General features: G+C 30.2%; 1 protein-coding gene across 5 annotated transcripts; it reads right to left on the minus strand.

Annotated features, from left to right (window-relative positions):
- Positions 1-15,960: 15,960 nt before the first annotated feature.
- LOC103490346 (uncharacterized) lies at positions 15,961-24,341 on the minus strand. 5 transcript variants are annotated; one of them, XM_008449830.3, is made up of 11 exons: positions 24,146-24,341; positions 23,296-23,384; positions 21,237-21,322; positions 20,020-20,118; positions 19,815-19,880; positions 19,042-19,158; positions 18,306-18,380; positions 17,798-17,900; positions 17,344-17,391; positions 16,596-16,717; positions 15,961-16,481 (listed from the first exon to the last, which is right to left on the minus strand). In XM_008449830.3, the coding sequence occupies exons 1-11, from the start codon at positions 24,268-24,270 to the stop codon at positions 16,380-16,382; spliced, it is 1,032 nt and encodes a 343-aa protein (XP_008448052.1). In that variant the 5' UTR covers positions 24,271-24,341; the 3' UTR covers positions 15,961-16,379. The 5 variants fall into 5 exon arrangements, with proteins under 5 accessions (XP_008448052.1, XP_008448053.1, XP_050946693.1 ...); XM_008449831.3 differs by having other exon boundaries at positions 21,237-21,342; positions 24,146-24,340; XM_051090736.1 differs by lacking the exons at positions 23,296-23,384; positions 24,146-24,341 and adding an exon at positions 21,702-21,778 and having other exon boundaries at positions 21,237-21,342.
- Positions 24,342-25,470: the final 1,129 nt, after the last annotated feature.

The following is a 25,470-nucleotide window of genomic DNA, read 5'->3' on the forward strand; positions in this document are numbered from 1 at the left end:
GCACCTCACTGAGAAAAAAGAAAAAAATATATATAGTGCAGTGAAATGGCTATAATGCCCTCCCTATATATTTCTTAAACATGATATTTTGTTGGTTTAAATAGTTAGATTTTAATTATTATGTTAAAACGAGTCTACCTCAATTTACATAATAATAATATAAATCATAATAATTATAATAATATACCTCGAGATTACAAGTTTGGTCTGCTCCTCTTATTCATTACTCCAATTTCTTAATCTACAAACATCAAGATTTGATAAATAAAATGATTAACTAAAATGAAACATATTTTAAAATATAGAGACCAAAATAGTATTTTAACTTTTGTTTTCTTTTTTTGTTTTCTCGGTAGGAATAAAATTTATCACTTTGGCTTTCCTTATTTTCTTTTTTAATCATTTTACAGCGTGTAGATTGAAAAATCAAACTAAATTGATAGTTATTACATTATACAAATTTTATACAAGTCCCTAATTTAATGAATAAGTTATTGGTTGATAACTAACTTTCTTTTATGCTCTAAAAAAGTGTATATTTTTTACCAGTTTGTTCATCCTTCATAATTTTTTTCTTACGATAAACATAATTTTTCTTATTACTTTCATTTTCATTACTAAACATTTGAATTAGGACCTAAATTGTAAAATAACAACAATAGTTATTATCTATTCTATTTTTAGTTTTTCAACGCTTGATTTCAATAAAACATTATATTTGATGTTGATAAGATTCATGAATAAAGAAAATGACGTATAAGTTAAAAAAATTATTATTAAAAGCAAAATTAAAGGTTTATAAGTATAGTGAGTAAAACTAAATAATTAATAGTTTAAAAATGTACAAATTAAATATTAAAATGATTTTGAAAGTTAGAAGATGGGGGGATTTGTTTATTGACCAAAATTGTAATTTAACTTTTGTCTTTTTCTTTGTTCGGGATTAAAAAGCTGAGAAGGTCACGTGATGGAAAAGAATAAAAAGAAAAAGAATAGGAAAAGAGTTGGATAAACAAAAAATTAATAGGTTGAGGTGGGCAGATATGGCGCCACGTGGGAGCGGTGTTTCCGATGTTGGTGTTGGTGACCGTTAGATCTGGGAGGAACCAATTGTTGAAGCGGAAAAGAAAGAGAAGTATCCCAAACCTGACAAATTCATAATAAATACTGATAGCACCTTCTTCTTTCTTTTTCTTTCTTTTCTTTTATATATTATGAAAAAACTAAAATTTTAACTTTTTTTTTTAATTATGAATTTATTCTACTTTCAAATTTAGGACTTTTTCTTAATAATAATAATATATATATATATAATATTAACCAGAAAATTGGATGAATATCGAGATTTTTGAAAAAAAAAATAAGAGAAATAAGATAGATTAAAAAAATATTTAGAGATTACGGCCTATACTCTCTCCTATGTCATGAGTCGAAAACCCGAGCTACACACCATTTTTTTTTCAAGGAGTGTAATTTTCAACAACTATCATGGGTTGAAAACCCGACGTACATATTTTTTACTATATCTTTTTTATTTTCTATTTTTTAATTTGTAATTTATAAATTCTTAGCGAAGTTTCTCATTCCCTTTGTTTTTAAATTTTATGAAAAATTTATGATTATAATTTTTAATAATTAAAAAAAACACTATTTTTGAACCATTTCTTTTAAATGATTGGTAATTGGAAAAATTAAATCCAAATTAAAATGTGTGTTATCAATATTTTATATCAATTTAAAAATTGAAAGAAATTTGTTGTGTTACATAATTTGGACGTTGTCAATGTAAAGCTAATTTTCATCGTCAATTTTGAACTCTATGTTACTCTGGCTCTTCTTGATTCTCTGATTATTGTTGGTACTCTTGTGGATTATTTATGTTCTCTATGACCCGTATGTGTCTATACATGTATGAAATTGATGGACTTGCTTCCCTATATGAAAAGGATTGACCAACAGGGACCACCACATGATCCCTAGCTCTGCGGTCGTATATGTCTCTATTATTTTTAAGTTTTTCCAATATATGATTATGTATTAAACTTAGTTATTTTTATACCATTTTTAGGACCAAAGGTGTAGAATGACGTGCATACGCACCTCGTTGGGAGATTTTTCATTATGTTTATGTTTTTTCTATATTGAGAACTATATTTTGTTGTAGTCAACTTATTCGTATTATTAATTTTAATTCTATTTTTTTAATTTGTGTTTGTATATTTATTAATTTATTTTAATTTAATCCAAAACGTCGCGAAATTTTTTTGAGCAATCCAAACATCATTGTGAATGTTTGAGCAAAATATTATAAGGAAAAAAGTAAAAATAAAATATTTAAAAAAATATATAAAAAAGATTTCCCGACGTGATGAACGTCGGGAAAAAAACGTCGGAATTCAGGTTTTCCCGACGCCGTCGATGCCGACGCATCTCCCGGCGTCGGGAAAACCTTTCCCAACGCTGTACCAACTCGGCGTCGGGAAAGCCTCTCGCGACGCATTTCTCCCGACGTTCTTCCCGACGCCGTTTTGTACGTCGGGATATCCTTTTCCGACGTACTTTGCATTTTCGCCGACGTATTTGTGCGTCGAGAGTACCCCTGTCTCTTGTAGTGACTCCTGAATCAAAATATCTTATATCGACCCTTGAATCACAATACCCTAGGCCAAATGTTATTGTCATCGGACTATCATAACCATAACCAGTCTGACTCTTTGTCTCTGTCATAAGAGGCACTTCATCCAAATTATGGTAAACCTTGAGCTCAACTTCTTCCACTCGAGTGTGTCACCATGAACTAGTGGAGGTATAATGGGTACTTTTCAACATCATACATATAATGTAACTCCTTCCATGTACCTCTAATTATTATTGGATATATCAAGAACCTGTTGTGGATCATATGCAACATCACGAAGTTGACTGTTGTTCAATCTCTGTAAATTAAAAAAAATAGAAAATATTTAATGTAGTATATAATTTAAAGTAATTATAAGATATTTAAATACGTACCAGATGACTCACAACTCCCCTGGTCGAGTGATGTAATATTATTATACCAGTTGATTTATTCTTAACTTACGTTCGTATCGAATTGCTGAATTGAAGATCCCATCGCAATAAATCTTCTAAGAGATTACCATTGTACTACCAAATGTGTGGCCTTGCCTGAATAATCTATATTTATCGTCAATGCTATGCCGGGGTGACTTAGTATTGCATTCTGATGGGATATTTTGTTTAAAATCAGACTATTTTATCCTCTATCAGAATAATCCACTCACTTATGAAAAATAAACTTAGGAGATGGTTGATAATTTGCCATATGTCTGGACCGTTATTACAAAAATTGAACAAATTGTTTATTAAATTTTTGTAATGCTCCACCCACCCAAGAATATCGACCCGCCTGATCATGTGGATTGGCTAATAATGGTAGGAAAATCATATCCACCCATTATTAGTAGAAATGTATGCTCTTGAACCAAAGCGAGCACAACTCATCAGTGGCGAATTCACGTGATTTCATTTGGGGTAAGTTTATATAAATTCATAATATCAAGTCATAATATCGCTAAAACAAGCCTAAGGACTAAGATACAAACAATAACATATCTAAAATTTGTTTTATATAAGCTTTAAAAATTTGTTTCATGTTAGTATCTATCATCGATAGAATCTAAACTATATTGTTACTTATTAAATTGAAATTTAATCTAAATTAGATGCAAACTTAATTTTTTGTCCAATAAAATATTTAATTTAATTTTTTTTACTATGATTGAAACCTATTTGTCAACCAAATATAAAGTTTATGGATTTCTTAGACATTTTTACTCATAGACACAAAATTTAAATTTTACAGTCTCGTTTGTCACAATTTTAAAATTTTAGAGATAAAACCTATAATTTAACATTGATATAAGGAATCTTTTCAAAAATATAAAAAAGCGGTAAATTATTTACGATCTATAAAATAATTACGAAAACAGAAAAAACCCAGAGGCCTAAAATACAAAAAATGTATGTCAACCACGCCGTCAACAACGCGCGTAATATATTTGCGATCATTTAGATTTGGTTATTGTTTGGTACTCGATCGTTTAGATATTGCTACAATTTATGTTTTCAATTCCATCGTTTAATTTTGTTAATTTGGTTATCATTAAGATTTGGGGACCCAAATCTAAATGATTTTTAAAAAAAAAAATTTGGTACACCATTTTTTAAATTCTTTTGGTAAACGATAGAAATACAAATGAATTTTTTCATTTACATTTAGCTACTCCAATCCAAATGATTTTTTTTAAAATTCTGTATACACGATTCTTTTATTTTTTTACGTTTAAATTTGATTACACATGATCGTTTAGTTTTGAAACCAAAATCTATTTTTTTTTTTAAATTTTGGTAAACAACTTTTTAATTCTTTTGTTACACGATCGCAATCGTTTATATTTGGCTACTCCAATTCAAATGATTTTTTCAAGATCACGATCTTTTATTTTTTTTAAAGATCGTTTATTTTTTTTTACGATTGTTTACATTTTGCTACTCTAATCTAAATAATTTTTTTTCAAGATTCTTTATACACAATTTTTTTACACGATTGTTTATTTTTTTACATGATTGTTTACATTTGGCTACTCCAATCTAAATAATTTTTTTCTTCTTTATACACGATCTTTTAGATTTTGCTATTTTTTTGTACACAGTCAACCAAATGTAAATGACGTAAAAAAAGAAAGAATGAAAGACAATGGAAAGTAATCGTAGCGAAAAAAAAGAAGAAGAAAAATAGAAAGACGATGGAAAGAAATCGAAAATAAGAAAAATAAGGAAGACAGATTAAAGGATGTAAATAAAGAATTAAAAAATAAGAAAGATGATGGAAAAAAATGACACAAAAAAAAGTAGAGGAAAGAAGAAAGACGATGAAAGAAATCGTAGGAGGAAGAGAAGAAAGATGGAAACACAAACTTGAAATATTTAAAAAATGACTAATTTCATGAACTTTGTTACACGGGTCGTAAATAGTTTGGTATTCGGTTATATTTACGAAAGTTTCCCTCGATATAAATATAAAATATACTGTCATGATACTTATATTTAATATTATTTATTACAAAACTATAAAGTTTCGAATCAATAAAAAAAATAATAAATTTGGAATATTTATTAAATTTTTATAAAAATAAAACCATAGTTTAAATAATTAATTTTTAAAAAATGATATATTAAAGATTAAACTTTATGTAATGTGTGTATTTGTTGTTAGAATAATTTAGAATATAATTGGTTTTTTAAAAATAGTGATTTAAATTAATATTAGTAGAAAAAACCAAAATAATCACATAAAAGTGGTGACTTCAAAACATGACATTTCATTTGTAAAAATCAATAGGACAAGTTTTGAAGAACCATCCAATACAAAAACTTAAAATGATTTTGAAATTTCTCTATTTTTCTAATTTTTTTTGGGCTGCATTATGTGGGTTTTTGGTGTTTAACATAATATTTTCTTGAGGACAACAAAAGTTTAAATTTTGAGGGTGTGATTCAATGGCATGAAATGCATGATTTTAGGTCATTATTTTATCAAATGGGTGGGCTCTTAATTTTTGTCCATATGCTGTTTTCATGTTACTTAGAGCTAAAATGATGCTGGTAAGAGATAATCTTGTGCAATTTTGTAGTTTGTAGGATATGATCTCGTGCAAATTTCGAATCTAACTATGGAAGTTTTGACTTTTGCATTCTGTTCAGTTAGTAGCCCTAATTTCAACTAAAAATTGTTCGAACCATGAAAGTCATACTTCCCCAACCACCCATAAATCTATTTAAAGGAGGGAGGTCTTTCAATTTTAGCATTCAACTCGATCACTGAAACAATGAATCAATAAAGTTATATGTTCATTCTACATATATTGAGGCGATCAAACATATTTGAGAGATAACGAAATGATTAAAATTATTGTAAAACATACATATTTTCAATCATTTGAAACTAACCTTGACAATATGAAAATTGGACGTAAAAGTAAATATTAAATTAATTTTAAGTTATTAAAAACGTGTTTCGAAGTGATTTGAATATTTTTATTAAAATCATTCGCAAACAAATACAAAACCACTTTTATAAACAATAATAGATATGATTTTTAAAATAGGTTTAAGATACAAAATTCAGTTCATTAATTTAAATAATTATGCTTATTTAATTTCAAGCTAAATGTAATGTGAAAGTAAAAATTACCAATGATAAACATTCTTAATATATATTTGGATGTGTGTTTGATTAACTTCCTAATTGATTTTGTAGAGTTTATAACTATTTCTTCATAGTATAAATAACAATTATCTAGTGAAGCTTTGGCTTTACTACGTGACCCGACCTTAGTATTTGAGCTTGAATATGATTTTCAAATTTTAGTGAAGGCCATAAATAATAATTGTAAGTAAAACTCTCCAACTGACACTATTTTAGATGAAATTAAAAGTTGGATGTCTCGGACCAACACTCTGAGCATTGCAATTTTTTCTAGCGCGTGTAATAGTGTAGTCCAATTGTTTAGCCAAATGGGTGTCAAAAAATAGAAAATGTGGTCGTTGGAATGTAAATCCTCCATTACGACTTTATTTTGAAATCAAGCATGATGCTCACTCTTATAATTCGAACATGAGTTTTCTCATTCCTTAATAATATTTACGTTCTCCTTTGTCAAAAAAAAAATCTTCAAATAATAGAATAAGTATAGAATTTTTTTTCTTAAAGAAACATATATAAATTGATCCGTATATGTCATCACATAATAATCACTCTACTCTATACACACTTTTAAAAGGCATTTGACCATTAGCAATGAAAACAAAGAATTGAGTTGAGTTAGTAATAACTATGGGAAATTAAGTCATTGGAGGAATTGACACGACTAACGAAGTAAGAAATATGAGTTGATGCGAATAACGAATCAAATAAATCTCTTTAATTATTGGTGAACCAAACAGTAATTTTTTTTTACCCATTCAATCAAACTCTCTCAAATTACTCAAATTGCCAAACACATTGTTAGAGATAATGCACCAAATAAACAGTAATTTTAAACTATCTAAATATACAAAAATTTAATCAGACCCTTTTAACGAGAGACAATCCAAATATTTTTTTAGGTGGTTTACTAGACCTAATTATAAATAAATAAATAGACAATCTAAAGTCTTTGAAAACAATCAAAATTCAATTTTGACATATTAATTGGTGAAGAATTTTTTTTAAAAAAAAAAATAGTTCAAGTTGATTATTTGAAAGTGATCCATAAACAATTGCTTTGTAATCACTTTATAACCTAGAATTTGTAGAATCACTTTTAGGTACACTAACTAAACAACATGCATTAAAACCACACAAAAAGAAATTAATTAAATACTTTTAGAAAAAAAAGTTATTTTCTAATAATTTGAATAAGAATGTATCTCAAATCCATTGTTAGGGAGTTGTTAAAAATTTAGAAATTGAATTTGGAATTTTAAAATATAAGGTGATTGAAAAGTTGCTATTTCATATTTAACAAAAAGTTTGACACTCAAATATGTTTTCTTCTTTCTCTCAATGACCTAATTTTTCATCTATATTTATGAAAACATACATACTCACATGGTAATTAAACATATCACATTAGTCGATTGTGACATTCACCAACATGTGATAAACTTTTATAAGCAATATAGACTAAGTTGAAAAAATTACTTGAATATGTGAGATTCAATTATTTCTTTATTGATGATACATCTTTTAACTAGTTGATTAATGTTCAAATTGACAACATATGTTATCGAATAATTATTGAAAAAGCATATATAAAAAAACCAACACATGAATAAAGTCATCGTTTCCAATTCAATCTCATCCATCAAGTATTTTCAACATCTATAACAAAGAAATTTAGAGCGTTGTTATTATCTTCCATTTATTACTAAAGCAATTGATATAAAGCATTTGACATCTGATTCAAACATTTGTGGACAAAAATGATAACTATTATTTATTATTAAAGAGAAAACTAAACCTATAACCATGACGTTTGTAGTTCAAATAATCTTCCCTCCCCCTTTCTAGTTTATAAAATTAAAATAAGATACTGAAATAAAAGAAAGATGTACAACAAATCTCTAAGGTTTTCAATGTTATATATAACATGTTATGGATTTATTTGGTAATGTTTCTAAAGTTGATGAACAGATTGCAAAAAAAAAAAAAAAAAAAAAAACCAACATAATAAATTTTAAACACTGATGAATCACTTGTTGAATGAATAGAAATCGATTAACAAATGAAGTCATTTGTTTTGTGAAAATGTTAAACATTGAGGTGCAGTAGTGGATGCAAAAATTTTGTTGACAAGAGCTTGACTTTATAATTTAGTAAAAATAAATTGAAAAATGGGGTAAACGACCTATCCACCGTTGAGCCGAACATTTGTCTAATTTATATTTATCCTCTATTGCAATGGATTTGTAAAATGGTCATGTATTTTATTTGTGTATTTTATATATTTGTCCTTCACACACTTTCATATTTTCTGCTTTTGCATTTCATCAATTTTCTTTATTTCACATTGTTACTTTATAACTTAGAATAAAATAATGCATTTTAATTTCTAGTATATAATCAATTATGCATTCATGCACTAATAATAAACAATAATCTCATCCACTTTGAATAATATCTTGATTTATTTTAAACTTTTTAATTAATATTAATAGCTTCCTAATCTTATGCATTTAGCAAGTTCTTTCCTTTTTTGGTTAACTCTCTATAGATAAACTAAATATATTTAAAAATATAATGTCCAAATAATAAATACCAAAATATCATAAAATTTAAATAAGATTAAAATAAATATGAAAAATCACCTAAAAATTAGTAAGGGAATTATTAGTATATTAAATCATAATGTTACAGCGTCTTTTAAAAAATATAACAAAACGGTAAAATATTTAACAATTTTGAAAACAGAAAAAAGCCTATAGGTCCATAATAGAAAATACAAAAAATGTCTGAAAAATATCAAAAATACCCCATCAACGTGTGTAATATATTTGGTGCACGATCGTTTAGATTTGACTATTGTTTGGTACATGATCATTTAGATTTGGTAGTTTAGATTTGGATAGTCAAATCTAAACGATTTATTTTTTTTCAATTTGGTCGTTTAGATTTGGCTATCCCAAATCTAAACAACTTTTTTTTATCGTTTATTTTTTTTTTAAGATTGTTTGCTATATAATCGTTTAGATTTGGTTAAACGATTTTTTTAAAAAAAATCGCAATGAAGGAAGAGAAGAAGGACATAAGGGTAAACTTAAAATATTTAAAAAATAACTAACTTTATAAACTTTGTTACATTGACCGTAAATATTTTAATAACGTGTTATATTTATGAAAATTTGTGCAATATTATTGTACAAAAATCATGCAAAACAAATACAATTGTCAACATATTAATTAATTGACATTCTTATAAAATATTTCTTGAAGGATATAAATATAATAATCTTTGAGTATTATATATTATTTGAAGCATATAAAAGTTATAGTTTAACTATATTTAAAAAATAAATAAAAACAAATGATCCCTGAGAAATTTAATGTCGAATTTATTAAGGACTTGACAGCTTCTTATTCAAGAAAAAAAAAGGAAAAAAAAGTTAATAAATGTCAACTATTGTTGAATTAGGTAGAAATAAGTTAATAAAAGAAATGTTTTTGTATAGAAAAAAGAAGTAATTGATTAAAGTTGAGAAAGATGGGAAAGGAGTGGTTGTCCATTAGGCATCATTCGATTTTGGGGCATCTTTGCTTTGGACGTGCACTGCACCTTCCTTTTATTCTCATGCGCAGCTTCTTCCTCTTCTTCTTTGCCCACGCAAATTCCGCTCTTTCTCAATCACAAATCCTACTCAAAGAAAAGGTATCGAGTATATAAAACATAGTCAAATGGAATATTATAGTTTAAGATATAGTTTCATTTGCTATTCTATAATGTGTATATATATATGTGTGTGTGTGTCTGTGTTTTTAAATTAAAGAGAAGAACAAAGAATTAGAAGGATGGAATTATAGAAGGAAATTAGAAGGGAGACTTCGTGGGGGTGATAGGAGAGCACTTCAAAAGGGCTGATCACAATACATAATACAAAAACCGCATAATCCAATTCAACTTACAAATCATCAAAACTTTATAAAAAGAGAGTTTATGGATAAAACTCAAAAATACATCATTTTCATTATTACTTAAATAAAGGAAAATTGTATGCAAAATTTCCAATTATATTATAGAGAATTCTATGAATTTTGCTATATTGTGTATTGGATGAAAAATTATAAGGAATTATGAAAAGTTTATTACAAATTAATTTTTTGATCGATAAACGTTATAAAATTAATTTTTTTAACCGTTAAACGTTACAAAATTAATTTTTTGACCGTTAAAAGTTTTATTATAATAAATTTGTAACGTTTCACAATTAAATTTGTTGACTTACCCCCTGGATGTAAAGCTATAGGCTGCAAATGGGTTTTAAGGAAGAAACTCAAACTTGATGGATCAGTAAGATAAGTATAAGACTAGATTAGTAGCAAAAGGATTTAGGCAGAGAGAAAACATAGACTTCTTTGATACTTTTTTCCCGGTCACTAGAATCACCTCTATAGAGTGTTAATATCTATAGTTGCCCTAAACAATCTCTTAATCCATCAGATGGATGTTACAACAACTTTCCTAAATGGTGATTTAGAAGAAGAGATTTACATGGAACAACCTGAAGGTTTCATAGTTCACGACCAAGAATCCAAAGTTTGCAAACTAGATAAATCCCTCTATGGCCTAAAACAAGCTCCCAAGCAATGGCACGAAAAGTTTGACAACTTACTCATGTCAAAAGGATTCAAAGTAAGTGAAAGTGACAAATGTATCTACTATAAGACTGAAGATAGGCTATGTGTTATCATATGCCTATACGTAGATGACATGTTAATCTTTGGATCAAACTTGCACGTCATAAATGATGTAAAATCGATGTTGAATGCAAATTTTGACATGAAAGACCTAGGTGAAGCTGATGTAATCTTAGGCATCAAAATTACAAGAACTGAAAATGGAATTTTCTTAGATCAATCTCATTACATATAAAAGATTCTAAAGAAGTACAACTACTTCGATAGTAAACCGGCTTGTACACCTTATGACTCTAGTGTGAAATTGTTCAAGAACACTGGTGACAGTGTTAACCAAACCGAGTACGCTAGTATCATGGGTAGTTTGAGGTATGTTGTTGATTGCACTAGACCAGACATAGCTTACGCCGTAGGATTACTATGTAGGTTTACCAGTAGACCCAGTCGAGAACATTGGAATGTGATAGAGAGAGTAACGAGATACCTTAAGAAAACCCAAAACCTAGGATTACATTATAACAAGTTTCCCGCTGTACTCGAAGGTTACAACGATGCTGATTGGAACTCCTTCTCAGATGACTCAAAGGCTACAAGTAGCTATATTTTTAATATAACAGGAGGAGTTGTGGCTTGGAAATCCAAGAAACTGACAATCTTAGCCCAGTCAACGATGGAGTCAGAAATGATAGCACTAGCTGTTGCTAGTGAAGAAGCAAGCTGGCTTCGAAGCTTGTTATCAGAGATTCCCACATGAGAAAGACCAATACCAGCCATACTAATCCATTGTGATAGTACTGCAGCTATCGCAAAATTTCAAAATCGTTACTATAATGGTAAGAGACGGCAGATACGTCGTATGCACAGTACCATTAGAGAATTGCTCACTATTGGTGCAGTGATAGTGGATTATGTACGGTCTGATGATAACTTGGCTGATCTTTTGACGAAAGGACTTGCTAGAGAAAAGGTTTTTAAAACCTCAGAAAAAATGAGACTCAAGCCTATTTAAACTTGAATTACTGTGAGGTAAACCCAACTTGAAAGACTGGAGATCCCAAGAAACAAGTTCAATGGGTAATAACTAATCACAAGTAATATGATAAGAATCATACTAAATATTTAAAAGTCTCATTCTTATGGTTTAATGATTAGCATGACATCCTGAAACGTATGATGAGGCTGAACTTTGTTCTTAATGAAATCTATACTTGATATCAAGTAGGGTACCTAGCTATAGAAGTACTCTGGATAGATTCGCCTTTGTGAATGTGGAAGTGAGGGCCGCTTCTTATGGAATTTTGGGCAGATTCCTAGAGCATTCACTAAACTGGGATATACGTGCAAGGCCATAAAACATGGGCTATTTTAGAACTTCACTCAAATAATGTTGTGTGTGCAATAGCGTTAGAAGTAAAGTTCAAAACTACGAGTTACTTTACAATACTCTAAACTATTGTCACTACGTAAAGGTTCAAGTTAACTAGACACCTTTACTTAAGCACAACATTATAGAGACAGACATTGTTCGATGAAAATGTTTTTAAAAAATTTTCAAGTGGGGGACTGATAGTAAAAACTTTTCAAGTGGGGTATTATTGGATGAAAAATTATAAAGAATTATGAAACGTTTATTACAAATTAATTTTTTGACCGTTAAACGTTACAAAATTAATTTTTTAACCGTTAAACGTTACAAAATTAATTTTTTAACCGTTAAACGTTACAAAATTAATTTTTTGACCGTTAAAAGTTCTATTATAATAAATTTGTAATGTTTCACAATTAAATTCATTTGACCGCTACTAATCCTCCACCACTATAAAGAGATCCCTCTCTCTCATTCTCACAACACACAACAAAACAATCTTCTCTCAATTTCTCATTCTCTTAAAAGTTTTTCGAGCTGTTCTTTTTTTAGTGTTTCGGTTCCAATTAGTTTATGTGCAAAACTAATTGACGAAAAATGACTGTTTTATCTTGGGGACGACGAGACATAATTCTGTTTGCACGATTCAGAGTAGAGACGCGAAACGTCTTAAAGAGAGCGTGTTCCGCGACTCAGCCTTTCACTAATCCAGTTTCTGTTTTGCAGTATTTGTTCCTTTAACAATCCGTTCAGTTGCTGCCTCATTTTTTTTCATCATTATTTGCCAGACTTGGACAATTTTTTGCAATGAAGACCGAAGTACAACAACATTGTGTAAATAGTTTTGATATTTTGTTATTTTATTATTTTGCCTTTTTTTTTTTGTACTTGAATAATTACAACATATAGCAATCTTAGAAATAATAATTAAAAGTATACGGCTGCAATAACATTTTTAAAAAAATTGTAAATATAGCAAAATCTGCCTATGATAAATTTCTATTGTTAATAAACTCTCATGATCTGTCAAAACATGGTCTATTAAAGATAAACTTTTGATATATTTTGCTATATTTGCATTTTATTTTTTAAAAATGTTGCTATACATGTTTGACAAAGAAGGATAAGAATACTTGAGAAAGAAGTTAGTTTTACCACTTGATTTGAGCGTTAAAGAATCAATGAAAGTCACGTTTGATTTTATAACTTATAGTTCTTTACATTGTGAATTCGATGACTAAACAACCATTCAGGCTTGATAAAATCCAAATCCAAACCAACTTAATTCCATGCTCCAAAACACTTTCATTGTAGGTTTTCTTTTTAGGTTGCATGCATATGATGCAATTATTTGATTTGTTCACATGATGCTCCAAATGAGAACTACTTCAAAACCTTTTTAATGATTTATAATTTTCTTTTCTTTTTTAAGTTATTTTACTACTTTAATCTTCCTTATTATTTTGTTTTTTTCTTTTTTTTACTTTTTTTACTTTTTTTACCATTGGTGACACTTAGGATTTCTCTTTACCCTACTATTTATGTACTGTTTTTTCCATTACTGAATAGTAAAAATTGAGAAATTCTCTCTCTCCCGACCACTTCTTCCTCTTTCCTTCTTCCATATTTTTCTTTTCTAAACTAAATTGTATTCTCATCGTCTTTCATATGAGATAAAAAAAAATCCATTAAAATTGAATAAATATATATAGACTCGGATCAATTGGAAAAAAATCCATTATCATATACTAATTATTATACTAAATAATTTGAAAGAAAAAGAAACATAATGTTATCATTTTATTTATATTTGAAAAATTAAAAACATTTTGAATGAAAAAATTATAATAATGATAACATTCTCTTAAAATAATGATATACCAATATTTACCAAATAATAATAATAAAGCCAATATAAAGAACTTTTTAAGTAAAATACACTTTTTTTAATTTTTTTTTTTTAAAAAAAGGTGAAAGTAAAGTACAGTGTTTAATTACAGTGGATTTAGAAACCAAATTACCCTTGTGGATAATTTTAAAGGAGCAGAGAAAGTTAATGTATAGGCTAATTAGTCCAACACTAGGTTTCATCATTGTCCATGATTGTTATCCTTTCACAATCATTTCTTTGGTTAAGGGAATAAAAAAATCCAAAAGTGCAAAATATCATAAAATCAGAAACAATAATAAAAGAATCTAATGAACATAAATTTTAAATAATGAAATTATACAAGCAAAGTAATTGAAAAAAATCGTATTTAAAAAGAATGTCATTCGACTGAACTACAGTTAAGATGAACCAAGATAGATACATCTAAGAGAGAGCACCCAAATTTTTTCTTTATACGTTTAGTCATTTAAAGTTGTACGGTAACGACGAGGTAGAAACGGGGATCTTTGGTGGCCAAAGCTGAAGTAGAGGTGAAAGAAATTTTATTCAACGTTTCTTTTGCTTCTTCTATTCATAGAGTTATTTATGCGAAAGCACTTTTTCTTATTGGCTAGAACAAAGATTGTATGTATTTAGAAGTTGTAATAGATTTGCTCATAACTTGATTGCTTGTCTCTACATCTCCCTACTGATCCTCAAATCCACCTCTTTGGCTTTCTTGTATTGGAGATGTGGTCTTAGGAAAATGATGCTTAATGGTTGTTTCATGTTAAAAAAGAAATATCTAATAGATTTCTAAACTTATAAAAGTATAATAGATACTTGAACTTTCAATTTTGTGTGAAACAAGTCGAGGTATTTGGATTCCCAAGTTTAGATTTGTAGTCCATGATTGGATTTCAATTATAATAATTCTAAACTTTTCAACTTTTATAAACTACCATTGACTACAACATTACTATTTCATCTTACACACTCTAATAATTAACTCAATACCTCAAAAGGTGTTGCATGTTAAAAGGATCATAAGTTTCCAAACTAGTGGATAATAAGCTTTTAAACTTAGGAAAAGTAGGGGACTTGGAAGTAGTTGGGTGTTCCATAGTGCCAAAGGATTTTAGGATTCTAAGGCCCAATATATGAAATAAAGTCGGTTCATCTCAATTATTAGAGAATAAATCTAGTTAATGCAGAGTTGGGAATAATATAATATAGTAAGAAAAGAAGGGTTGGTTGATTCATGGTTTGAATTTAATTGACAAAAAAAAAATTCTCAAATGGATTCAAAATGCAGTTCAGAAATAGCCAAATGAGCTTTTTGAATGGCTTTGAAGGTTGAACTTGGGTGGATGGATATGTAGTTGAATGAGAATCCAGGTGAGAAACTTTCCAATGTTGGATAAGACAATTTTCTTTGACATGAGAGCAAACTGGACCAATTGAGATTTTGCCATTAGTTTTCATAAAAGGAATCTTTATGCGAAATAGCTAGACTAACATCCAAGTCCGAAAATATTGGAAAATATAACACAATACCAAATAATATTACAAATATGACAAAATTAGATCAATTCTTGAAATCTATTAAAATAGAGTATTATAAATATATTTTGATATATTTGTAATTCTTGAAAAATGTTGTACATTTAAAGAGTATTATGTAATTATCCGCAAAAGAGGATTTAAACTCATGACCTTTGAATTGAAAGTTGTCTTAATTAGTTAATGTTATTCTGATAGCAACCATTAATACTCAAATTTAACACACATAATTATAAATATAAAATAATTAATAACCAAAAGGTCATGAGGTTAAATAATTATTATATTTATTCTACACAAGTATGTTAGAGAAACCTAATATGCATATTGGCAGTAGGAGGGGGCAAGGTTGATCCCTAAATTAATAATATGGAAAAACTGTCAAGAGTTAGTTTTTGAATATCATCCATAGAACATTTAATTACAACAAGAATAAAAAATTGATAAGACAAAATGAGAATGAGTAAACTACATTACTGCTCGTACCTTTTGAGTACTGCAACATGGCATGAATCATTTTTCTTGTTCAATCAGAGTGTTTTTAGTTGTGGAAACTCCTCATGTTTGCTTCCACATTGCCGGTAACCTTTGTGTCAATTCATTACAACAGCACCCAACCCAAGCTACTGCGTCTTGCCTTGAAGTAAATGGGTTATCTCCTCTGATCTTGATTGGATTCCTTTTAGATACTCGGTGAGCACGCGCTGTTGGTAAGATCCTCCCTCCTGAAACATTGACGGAAAGAAAGATGAATGGTGTGAAAACATGAACAAGATTGTTGAAATAGAGGAAAAGTGATGAGGAAACAACACATAGCAGAAGACCGGTATCTGTCTTACTGTTCTTATTAGAGTCCGCTCAATTCGTTTCTTAATGACACCATCTAGTTCATCTGGTGAGACATCGCCTTTTCCGATGGTCAATCCATTAATCAACAGCTTGTTCCACTCTTCTTCAGGAGCTGCAAGCAATCATTTTGTTAGGATACCTCCTAACGAGAAAACTCAAGAACACTCATATATGGAAATATGTTGTACTAACATGATAAAAGTAACAAGATAACCTACCTTTTCGATAGGGCTACTCTCTCCCAAATTCGGAAATCCCACAAAATTCTTCACCCATCCTCTCATCCCCACTCCCTCTATTTATAGCTAAAAGCTCCAACAAACTTACTACCTATTTACTAATATGCTCCTTCTATGATATTACTTGAATAGATCTAGGTTGTACAACTATGCGAGTTCCAAGGAAACTAATATGCCTCTTCTAATAAACACTAATTATCCTAACATATCTCTAACCAGGAGTCCTACACTTTTCTATTTTGGTTAGGTGGGTTTACAAGAGATGATGGAAGGTTGGAGGTTTGAATTTCCTACCAGCACGTTGACTCTAAGAATAATTAACAAATCAAACATATACCAAACAGCAAGATGACATGTTAGGAACATAGAGTTCAATATTCGCTTCTTTTTTTTATGAATAACGTTCAATATTCGTTATGCTGAATGCGAGGGTTGGAATATATATCTGAAAGGTGAATGGGAGAAAAACTATATAGACGAGATGAAATAAGCCAATTACCTTTGATTATGGTTTCTAAAAACAGTTCAGCTTTCAAGACTTCCTCTCCTGCAAATAGAAATTGGATTATTTCAATACCAAAGCAAAATATATAAATAACGCGGGTAGATTATTTACTAGCAGAGAGGTACTTAGCACTCACAAGAATCAATTTTCACCGAGTATTAAATTAAATTATTAGTACATGATCTTAGGCCATTAATCCTCTGGGACATTTACAAGTATTTTACTGAGAGGTTTAAACCTAGAAGGTTGTAGCCACCAACCGATTGGTCAAATCCATGGGTTTCTTTTACATACCATGACGGCTGAAATTTGGTACTGTAATTACTGATTACCCTCCAATAAACTCTACTGTTTTCTTTTCTGAAGTATTTCTTCCCACATTATAGGCAACTAAGCTATACATTCTCGTTCATACCGAACAATTGGTTAACAGTTGCAAAATTGTTACCTTTCTTTGCATAACTTCTCTTAGAAAGAACTGTGGATGCATAGAGTTGCAAAACCTTTTGTAACATAGCCTCTAACCCTGGCTTGTCTCCATCTTCTTTGGCCTGTACCAAATAAACAAGATTAGCCGTTCTAGGCACCATTGAACAACATCACTAGTTGCATCCGGCCTCAAATTATATGTATCACCAGTTTTTCGCATGGACTAAAGAGCAGCAATAGAAGCAAACGGACATAGGATGCAATCTCATCTATATATCTTATTAAATTTTTTAGATAGAAGCAATTAAACCAATGTTTTTGTGCATGTATGATGGTTGCAAATCTCAAATGGAATAAATAAATTAGTACCAGAGTATACTTTTTTAAGTTCAATGATATGGGGGTGGGGATTTATACCTTTGACCTCTTAATTAATATTACATGCCTTAATCAATTAATCTATGCAGTTTTAATCTTCATCTATAATTTTCATGAGGATGAAAATAAGAAGATCGTACAAAACTTACTTGGCGTAGTTGAGCACTAACTTCTGCGAGAAAGCCTTCATCTAATTGCCCTTCTTGCTCCCGATGGATTATTTCCTAATCATCAAATACCTTCTAAGAAAGCTTGATGAAACTAAATCTCATAACAATCAAGAATAATTTATTTTAGATAAGAGACAATTTCATAGAAAGGTTCTTCTCTAGAAGCAGCTCGTTAGAGCTTTTTTGTGGCCGATTTGGTTCAAACGAATCAACCATCTCTTCAACAACAAAGCCAACATTTTGACGTTTTCTTAGACCATGTGTTCAATATTGATGTTTCTTGGAGTAAATTGTCTAACCATTTTAATTCTTATAGTTTTGATTTTCTTTTGACCAACTGGAGATGTCTTTTGTAACTCCTTTGATCCGGGGCTTCTTTCCCCCTCTTCTTTTCTAATTCCATTCAACAATCAAGACTAAATAATATTTCACAAGGACATGATTTAACAGCTTACTTAACGACAGCTTAATCTCAAGAGGAAGAAACTGAAAAGAATCCTAAAGTAAATATCAGAAGCATTGTTTATTCTGACTCAAGCCAGACAGAATGGTAGCGAACAATCCGAATTCCCACGATACAGGCCAACGTCCTATGTTATTTACAGAGAAAAGCAGGTTAAGGACTTCAAAATTGAACCTTCCTTACTTAACAAGTATATACAAGCTTAATCGAGGTCACAATACAAGAACACGGCATGCAAAATATAAGATATACCTTTTCCATTAGCTTCAGTGCCCCAGGATCCCTGGGTGGCCAAGCTATCTCTTCCACATCGTCAACTACAGGTTTTAGTATCTCCTTAAGAATATCAGTGGATGATTCTATTTTTTCCTGTAGAATTTACATTACAAGAAAATAATAAACAACATGACTCGAGCAACCTAATACTATTCTTCAATGTGTCTGTCAGTGTGTGGATGTGTATGAGAGAGAGAGTGAGAGTACTTCCGTAGGAACTGTGGATTTTCAGTTTATGGTGGTAGTATGGGATTTATAGTAGTCGTGAAAATCACCCGTTAGAGTATGCTACCAATCAATTTTTACCTCTTATTCCAATGTGTGCTTGAAGAAAGTTTGAGCTTGGTGAAAATGGCAAAAATATCTTTCGTTTTATATGATTGATTATCAGTGTCAATTTTAGTCTGGAAGTTTATCACATTTTAGTCTTTGTAATTTCAAATATCCAATTTTAGTCCCCATACTTTCCATAAATCTTAAATTGAGTCCCTCAAAGTCATCTTTTATCAGATTTGGTTAAATAATAACAAGAATTTTCATAAAAGGAAAATACAATATATGAATATGTTTTTAAAATTTATCGTAAAAATGCCAGTAGATAACAAAATGCTTATTAAAAAATGAACAATAAATTAGCATTGGAGACTAAATTTATCGCTATCGAAAGTACATAGACTAAATTTGAAAAAACTTCACAAAGTATAGGGACCACAGTGGTATTTTAACCCAAAAATATATATTCTATGTACCTTAGTTTTATGGACAAGGTGATCCACTATACTCATTACTGAGGCAGCCAATTCCTCGTAATCTTTCTGAAAAAGAAAATATAGTATGAGCATAAGAATGCTTATAAAAGCATGGAATGCTTATAAAAGCATGGACAAGTGTTCAGACAAGAAAATAATGTCTAATACTAAGATGAAAAAAATTGAGTTAAAACTGAAACCATGCTTTATCATCCTCTGATTTGCAGGTATCTGTTCTTGCTGCTAGTCGAATCCAGAAATTCTCATTGAAAGCTAGGACATTTTGAAGGACAAGTTTCTGAAGCTGTTTACACATACATGAACAGAGTATATAGTTAGTATTAAATCCTTGTACAGTGGAAGAGAAATGGTGAAAGTTTAAAATAAACTTTTTATATATATAATAAGCATTTCATCAATAAATGAAATAAGGGGGAAAGTTGAAAACAATTTAGAACTTCAAAGTGAAAGACACCATTAATTAGAATGCCTCATATCAACAAACAATTTCATTTAAGAATTGGCTTAAATCCCATTTTGGTCTCTAACCTTTTAGGTTATTCCATTTTTGGTCCCTAAACTTTCAAATTTTCTGTTTGGTATTTACTATTTACTTCATGTTTGTTCCATTTTGTCCATACGCTTTTAAAAGTTTATTTTACTATTTACTTCATGTTTGTTCCATGTTGGTTCTAGTTGTTATTTCACCGTCAACTGTTTAGATGGATAACGAATCTTTGCATGTCTATTAAAATTCTAAGATGAGCATGTGTGGGAACCACATCAGTTGGTTGAGGCAAGTATTAGGTGAAGGAGGATCGGATTGTAGAATGATAGTAAGTATTAAAATAACTACTGTTAAAACTTGAGGAATAGAGTAGATATTTTAAAAGCTACACAGCCAAAATGGAATAAGTTTGAAAGATAATGAAATTTTTTAGAGAAGAAATATTTCATCAAAAGAATGAAGCAAGGAGAGACCCCAAACACTAATAGGTGATTACAAAAAGGATTTTCAATTGAAAACTAAATAAAAAAGATTAAAATTCTTAAAAGAGTGCTTAGTTTTACACCAATACAACCCCGTAGATAGAACCAAATCCATAAAATTATCAAAACAAGTAGAGGAATCTCCTTATTACGTAAGTTCGCCCCACAATGTCTAGAAGAAAAAACACATATATGGCAACCAAACAGTCAAGTTTCTACCATAAAACAGATGACACCAAAAGAGATGCCAAGATTTTGACCATATTATCAGAGCAGGCTAATGACCAAACAAAAGCATAATCTTCCAAAATATTACCAATACAATAATCCGATTGCAACTTGCATATGGAAATCCATGCAAAAGGGTCAACAAATTATAATAGATAGTGCAATATAAACATGGTGCAATTCGTGGAAAAGAATTACACTTACCTCTTTAGAACTTGCACTCCTCAGGGTATCTATCAGTCTATCTACTTCTACAGTCTTCTTGAATGCGTCCTCAGCATCTTGATTGACTGCATATATTAAAGTTCTCCTGTATTAGAGCCAAACGTGCAAATTTACTTCCAATGGTTCCATTACTTAGAGGCAAGAATGGAAATCGATAAACTTTAACTTTAACATAAACAATTTTTTCATACATTTCTTTACGTAATATTATTAATAAAAAGTCTATCAACCTTACAACTCAAACGTTAAAGCAGCGAAAACAAAAAATGAGGTGTCCCAAAAAATAGTGAGAATCACATTTGGAAAATAAATATCCAGAACTTCTTTGAATTTTACATTCACTCAACCAATGCTAACCAATTTATCCACAGTTTACAACTAAGAACTCCCAACTTACTTTTTTGGCATTCTAATAAACCTTCAAGGGAAAAAATAACTTCATACCTTCCTGCCTCAATATTAATGTCGGTCAAGTTACTACAAAGGACAAAGTTACAAACAAACATTTCAATGATTTCATTAGAAGAGGCCACAGCAACAAAGAAGAATGCTCAGTCTCATGCAAAACTTACCAGACAAAAAACTTCACTTTCTTACAAATTGTAACCCTCTAGAGAGAGAAGAAAATTGAGGCCACCTGATAGGTAGAAGGGGAGTAAAAAGTATCAAAGATTGACCAACTATAGAATCCTTCATCAGTAACTAAAACACAAAAATATCTTCACTGTGAATGGACCATCCGATCAGAGATGACAAAAAGAAGGCCAAGCACCACTAGAGACTTTAAGTTCGTGAGGGGCAACAGAAGCCCAAGGAGAGAGAGCACACATATCAGATGGAATCAAAAACAGACCACAAATGCAACATCTCTTCTAGTTCAAAACTTCAAATTGATAAACTTGTGGAAACAATCCCCAAAGGGGCTTGTCTCCCACCCATCAATCCTCCCAAAAGTAATTATCAGACCCATTCCCGACTGAACAGTTAATGAACTAGCAGAATAAGGGGAAACCAAAAGGAATAGTAATCTATAGGTTTTTACTTCAACCCTTCAACCTACCACTTGAAACCCACTCAAAGGGCTGTGGACTATACTAACTATGATCCTATAGCACAAAGCACACAGTTCCTGGTAGAACACCAAAACTATTTAACCAACAATGCTTCATTACTAATCTCAAGTTACCCATGTCTAAACCTCAAACCTCCACAGACATCAAAGCTACTCGCACTTAAACAAGTGAGATCCATGATTCCTTCTCATACGAAATTCTCCATTAAGCTCTTTGTTTTTACACACAACCTAGGGAGGAGATTTCTTATACTTTATTCATAAGCATCTTCCTTAAATTATAATTTTATCTCTATTGCTTTATAGACAAGCCAAGTTTTTTACCAAATTAACGTAAAAAGATTAAGTTTCCAAGAGCTTCTGACACTTTTACATGTATCAGTTCTTTATTCCAATTCTTGGTTCCACCTTGTACTTGCCAGTGATAACACTTCTCCATAAAGCTTTTTATTCATTTAAAACCTCCATCTCCATACAGTTGCTCGATTAATAGGAAGAGAATCATTCTTCCACTTGATTAAGTTTGTTTGCTCCTTCATTGTTTAGTCCAAATCAAAGGAAAGCACTCGTTTGTTTTGTCTAATTTTTTTGGCAATCGTAGCTGGAAAGTAATGAAAGAAGGAAAATAATATCAGGGAACATCAATGTGATTGCTTCAATTGTAGTAGTTTACCTATATAAATGGATAGACCTATGGCCTTTCTATCTATCTTACAACTTCTAATCTGAGAATACCATTTCCATCATGGAGAAAAGTCAGAAGGTTCACAGGATTAATAAGACAAATGAATATCATGAGTGCAAATAGATGCGAAGGATCAAGGGAGAAAGATAAAGAAAGTGAAGTCACTTTTGGTGACAAATTAGAAAAACTTGTTGAAAGAACAATCAATCAATTCTACAAATTAAAGAATACTAGCAAACATGCTTCAATCTCAGTTGCAGATGTGGCTGCAGGCTTATTACCTCCTCCTGGAGTTAACTGGACTTGAGGGAAATGCTTTAAGATTGCATGCCTTGAAAACACCAACGTTCCATTTCTGAAAATCTGACATCTAAGTGAAAGGAGAGAGGAAGAGAGGAAAAACATAACACTTTGTGTCAAATAAAGAAACCACGCCTATAATTACAAATTGAATTATCTGCCAACATATATGCACAGAAGGAATATAAAGATTATAAAAGGTTAACCATCTAAAAAACAATCATAATTTTGCGTACAGGGGGTGGAGCAAAATCCTCGATAAATTAAAAAAAATACCATATGATATTAAAAACAGACACAATTCAGGTCACCTATGCATACACAGCACATCCAACGGTCTCCATACCAGTTAACACGAAAATGTATAAACAATGTGAAAACTAGAACACTCGATTATCTCGGCAACCAAACAAGAACGAAATAAAAATTTAAACTCGGGCAGAAACTTATGCACAGTATTCTTCCAGGATATAAAACAAACGCTCGATCCAGTTCATCTAACTATACCCAACACGTCGACATTTTACATGCGTTTACTCACAATTGCCTAACAGACGTGAAAAGAAATGAAAAAAGAAAAAAAAAATCAAAACAAGAGCAGAAATCTCAATAAAATATACGGAAGGGATATAAAACAAACACACAATTCAGTTCATCAATGCATACTCAGCACAAACTAGTTAACGTAAAATTCGTTCACCATTGTGAAAACTAAAACAAGACGACAGTCTCGACAACCAAATTAGTAAGGAATCAAGCGATGAAAAAGCCACCAGAACTGTTGATAAACTGCACGCAAAAGATAGATAGGGAGAAGGATCGGAGAAGTACCTTGGGGTGAGAAGATGAAGCCGAAAAAATGCGAATGAATGGAGGAGGAGAGAGGAAGAAGGAGGCCATGGGAAGTGAAGGAAACAGGGAGAAAGAGTGTGGCGGGAGAGACAGCTAACGACCATTCATTCGGCTTCCACCCAAATCCATTCCTCTCCAACGCAGTGAGAATTGAGATTTGGAGCCCAAAGGTTCACTTTCACTCTGAGCCCAATCCATCCTCTGACTCCATGCTAACGATTTTTATATGGATAATTAAATATATTATGAATATACTAAATTAAAGTTAAATGTTATTACATGTTCTTATCTTTCTTAGTTTATAAATTCATCCGTTAACCTCCTCACTAAACTTCCTAACGTGTCTCCTATTTATGTTTAGTTTTGTAACCTTTATTCTTACAACCATATAAATAGAGATTGTAGAGATCATTTATATACATCCCACAGCTGAGTTCAATTATCTTTTTTTCTTCTTCTCTTTAGTTGTTTCATTGTTCTTTATTTTATAACATGTTATTAGCGGCTTTGTAGAAATTAATTTTGATTCATGTTAAGGACATGCAAAGATTTTCTCCATAATTTTTTAGGTATTTAGAATTTCGTACAAATATAGTAAGTATTTTGTTCTTGGTGATTTTGTCGTATTTGTACTTATTTGGTGTATTCATCGTTGACCTTCTCATCGCCATTATTCATATTTATTGAATTTAAACATAAAGTTGTAAGAAGTTGAATTTAAATATTTGATAACCAAGTATGCTATATATGTGAATTGTGAAATTGTTTGCTAAGCTACATTTGTTACTAGTTTTACAATTTGATTTGATCAAATCGGGAAACTTTGCTCATATTTTATCCGCATACAATTTGATTGCATGTAGTTTATTCGCATACTTTGGTAGGGTGGCTAAATAGAAAAATTTTCAATCGCATAGATTTAATGAAAAATAATTTTTAATTTGGTTTCATGTTATGTATGAAATTTTCATGGTAAAACTTTTTTATGTTAAAGTTTGGGTGCATGAGATATGTATATCATGACATATATGTTAGATAAGTATATATTCAAATTTAAATTCTACTTGAAGTATATGTATATATGTGTGTTGTTACTATTTTAGACCACAAACAATTTTCGTACTTGTTGAGGATATTTTTTTTTTCAAGGTTGCTATATAAGTTTGAGTAAATAATAATTAAAAAAAATATGAAATTTAATTTGTAATCAATGTAATTCAAAATTATCTCTTAGAAACCATCAATTTATGTATGTGGTATATGTTTAAAATTGTTGCATACAAAATGTTGTGCATTTAGATTAA

Source organism: Cucumis melo, chromosome 1, assembly GCF_025177605.1.
Source record: "Cucumis melo cultivar AY chromosome 1, USDA_Cmelo_AY_1.0, whole genome shotgun sequence".
In the NCBI taxonomy this organism is placed as follows: Eukaryota; Viridiplantae; Streptophyta; class Magnoliopsida; order Cucurbitales; family Cucurbitaceae; genus Cucumis; species Cucumis melo.

Excerpts from the sequence above, each read along its gene's own strand:
- LOC103490346 (XM_008449830.3), bottom strand. The coding sequence starts at position 24,270 with ATGGTCGTTAGCTGTCTCTCCCGCCACACTCTTTCTCCCTGTTTCCTT. Across the intron at positions 21,323-23,295 it reads CCAGTTAACTCCAGGAGGAG|TCAATCAAGATGCTGAGGAC; the intron begins GTAATAAGCCTG and ends TAATATATGCAG. Across the intron at positions 19,881-20,019 it reads GCAAATCAGAGGATGATAAA|AAAGATTACGAGGAATTGGC; the intron begins GCATGGTTTCAG and ends TTTCTTTTTCAG.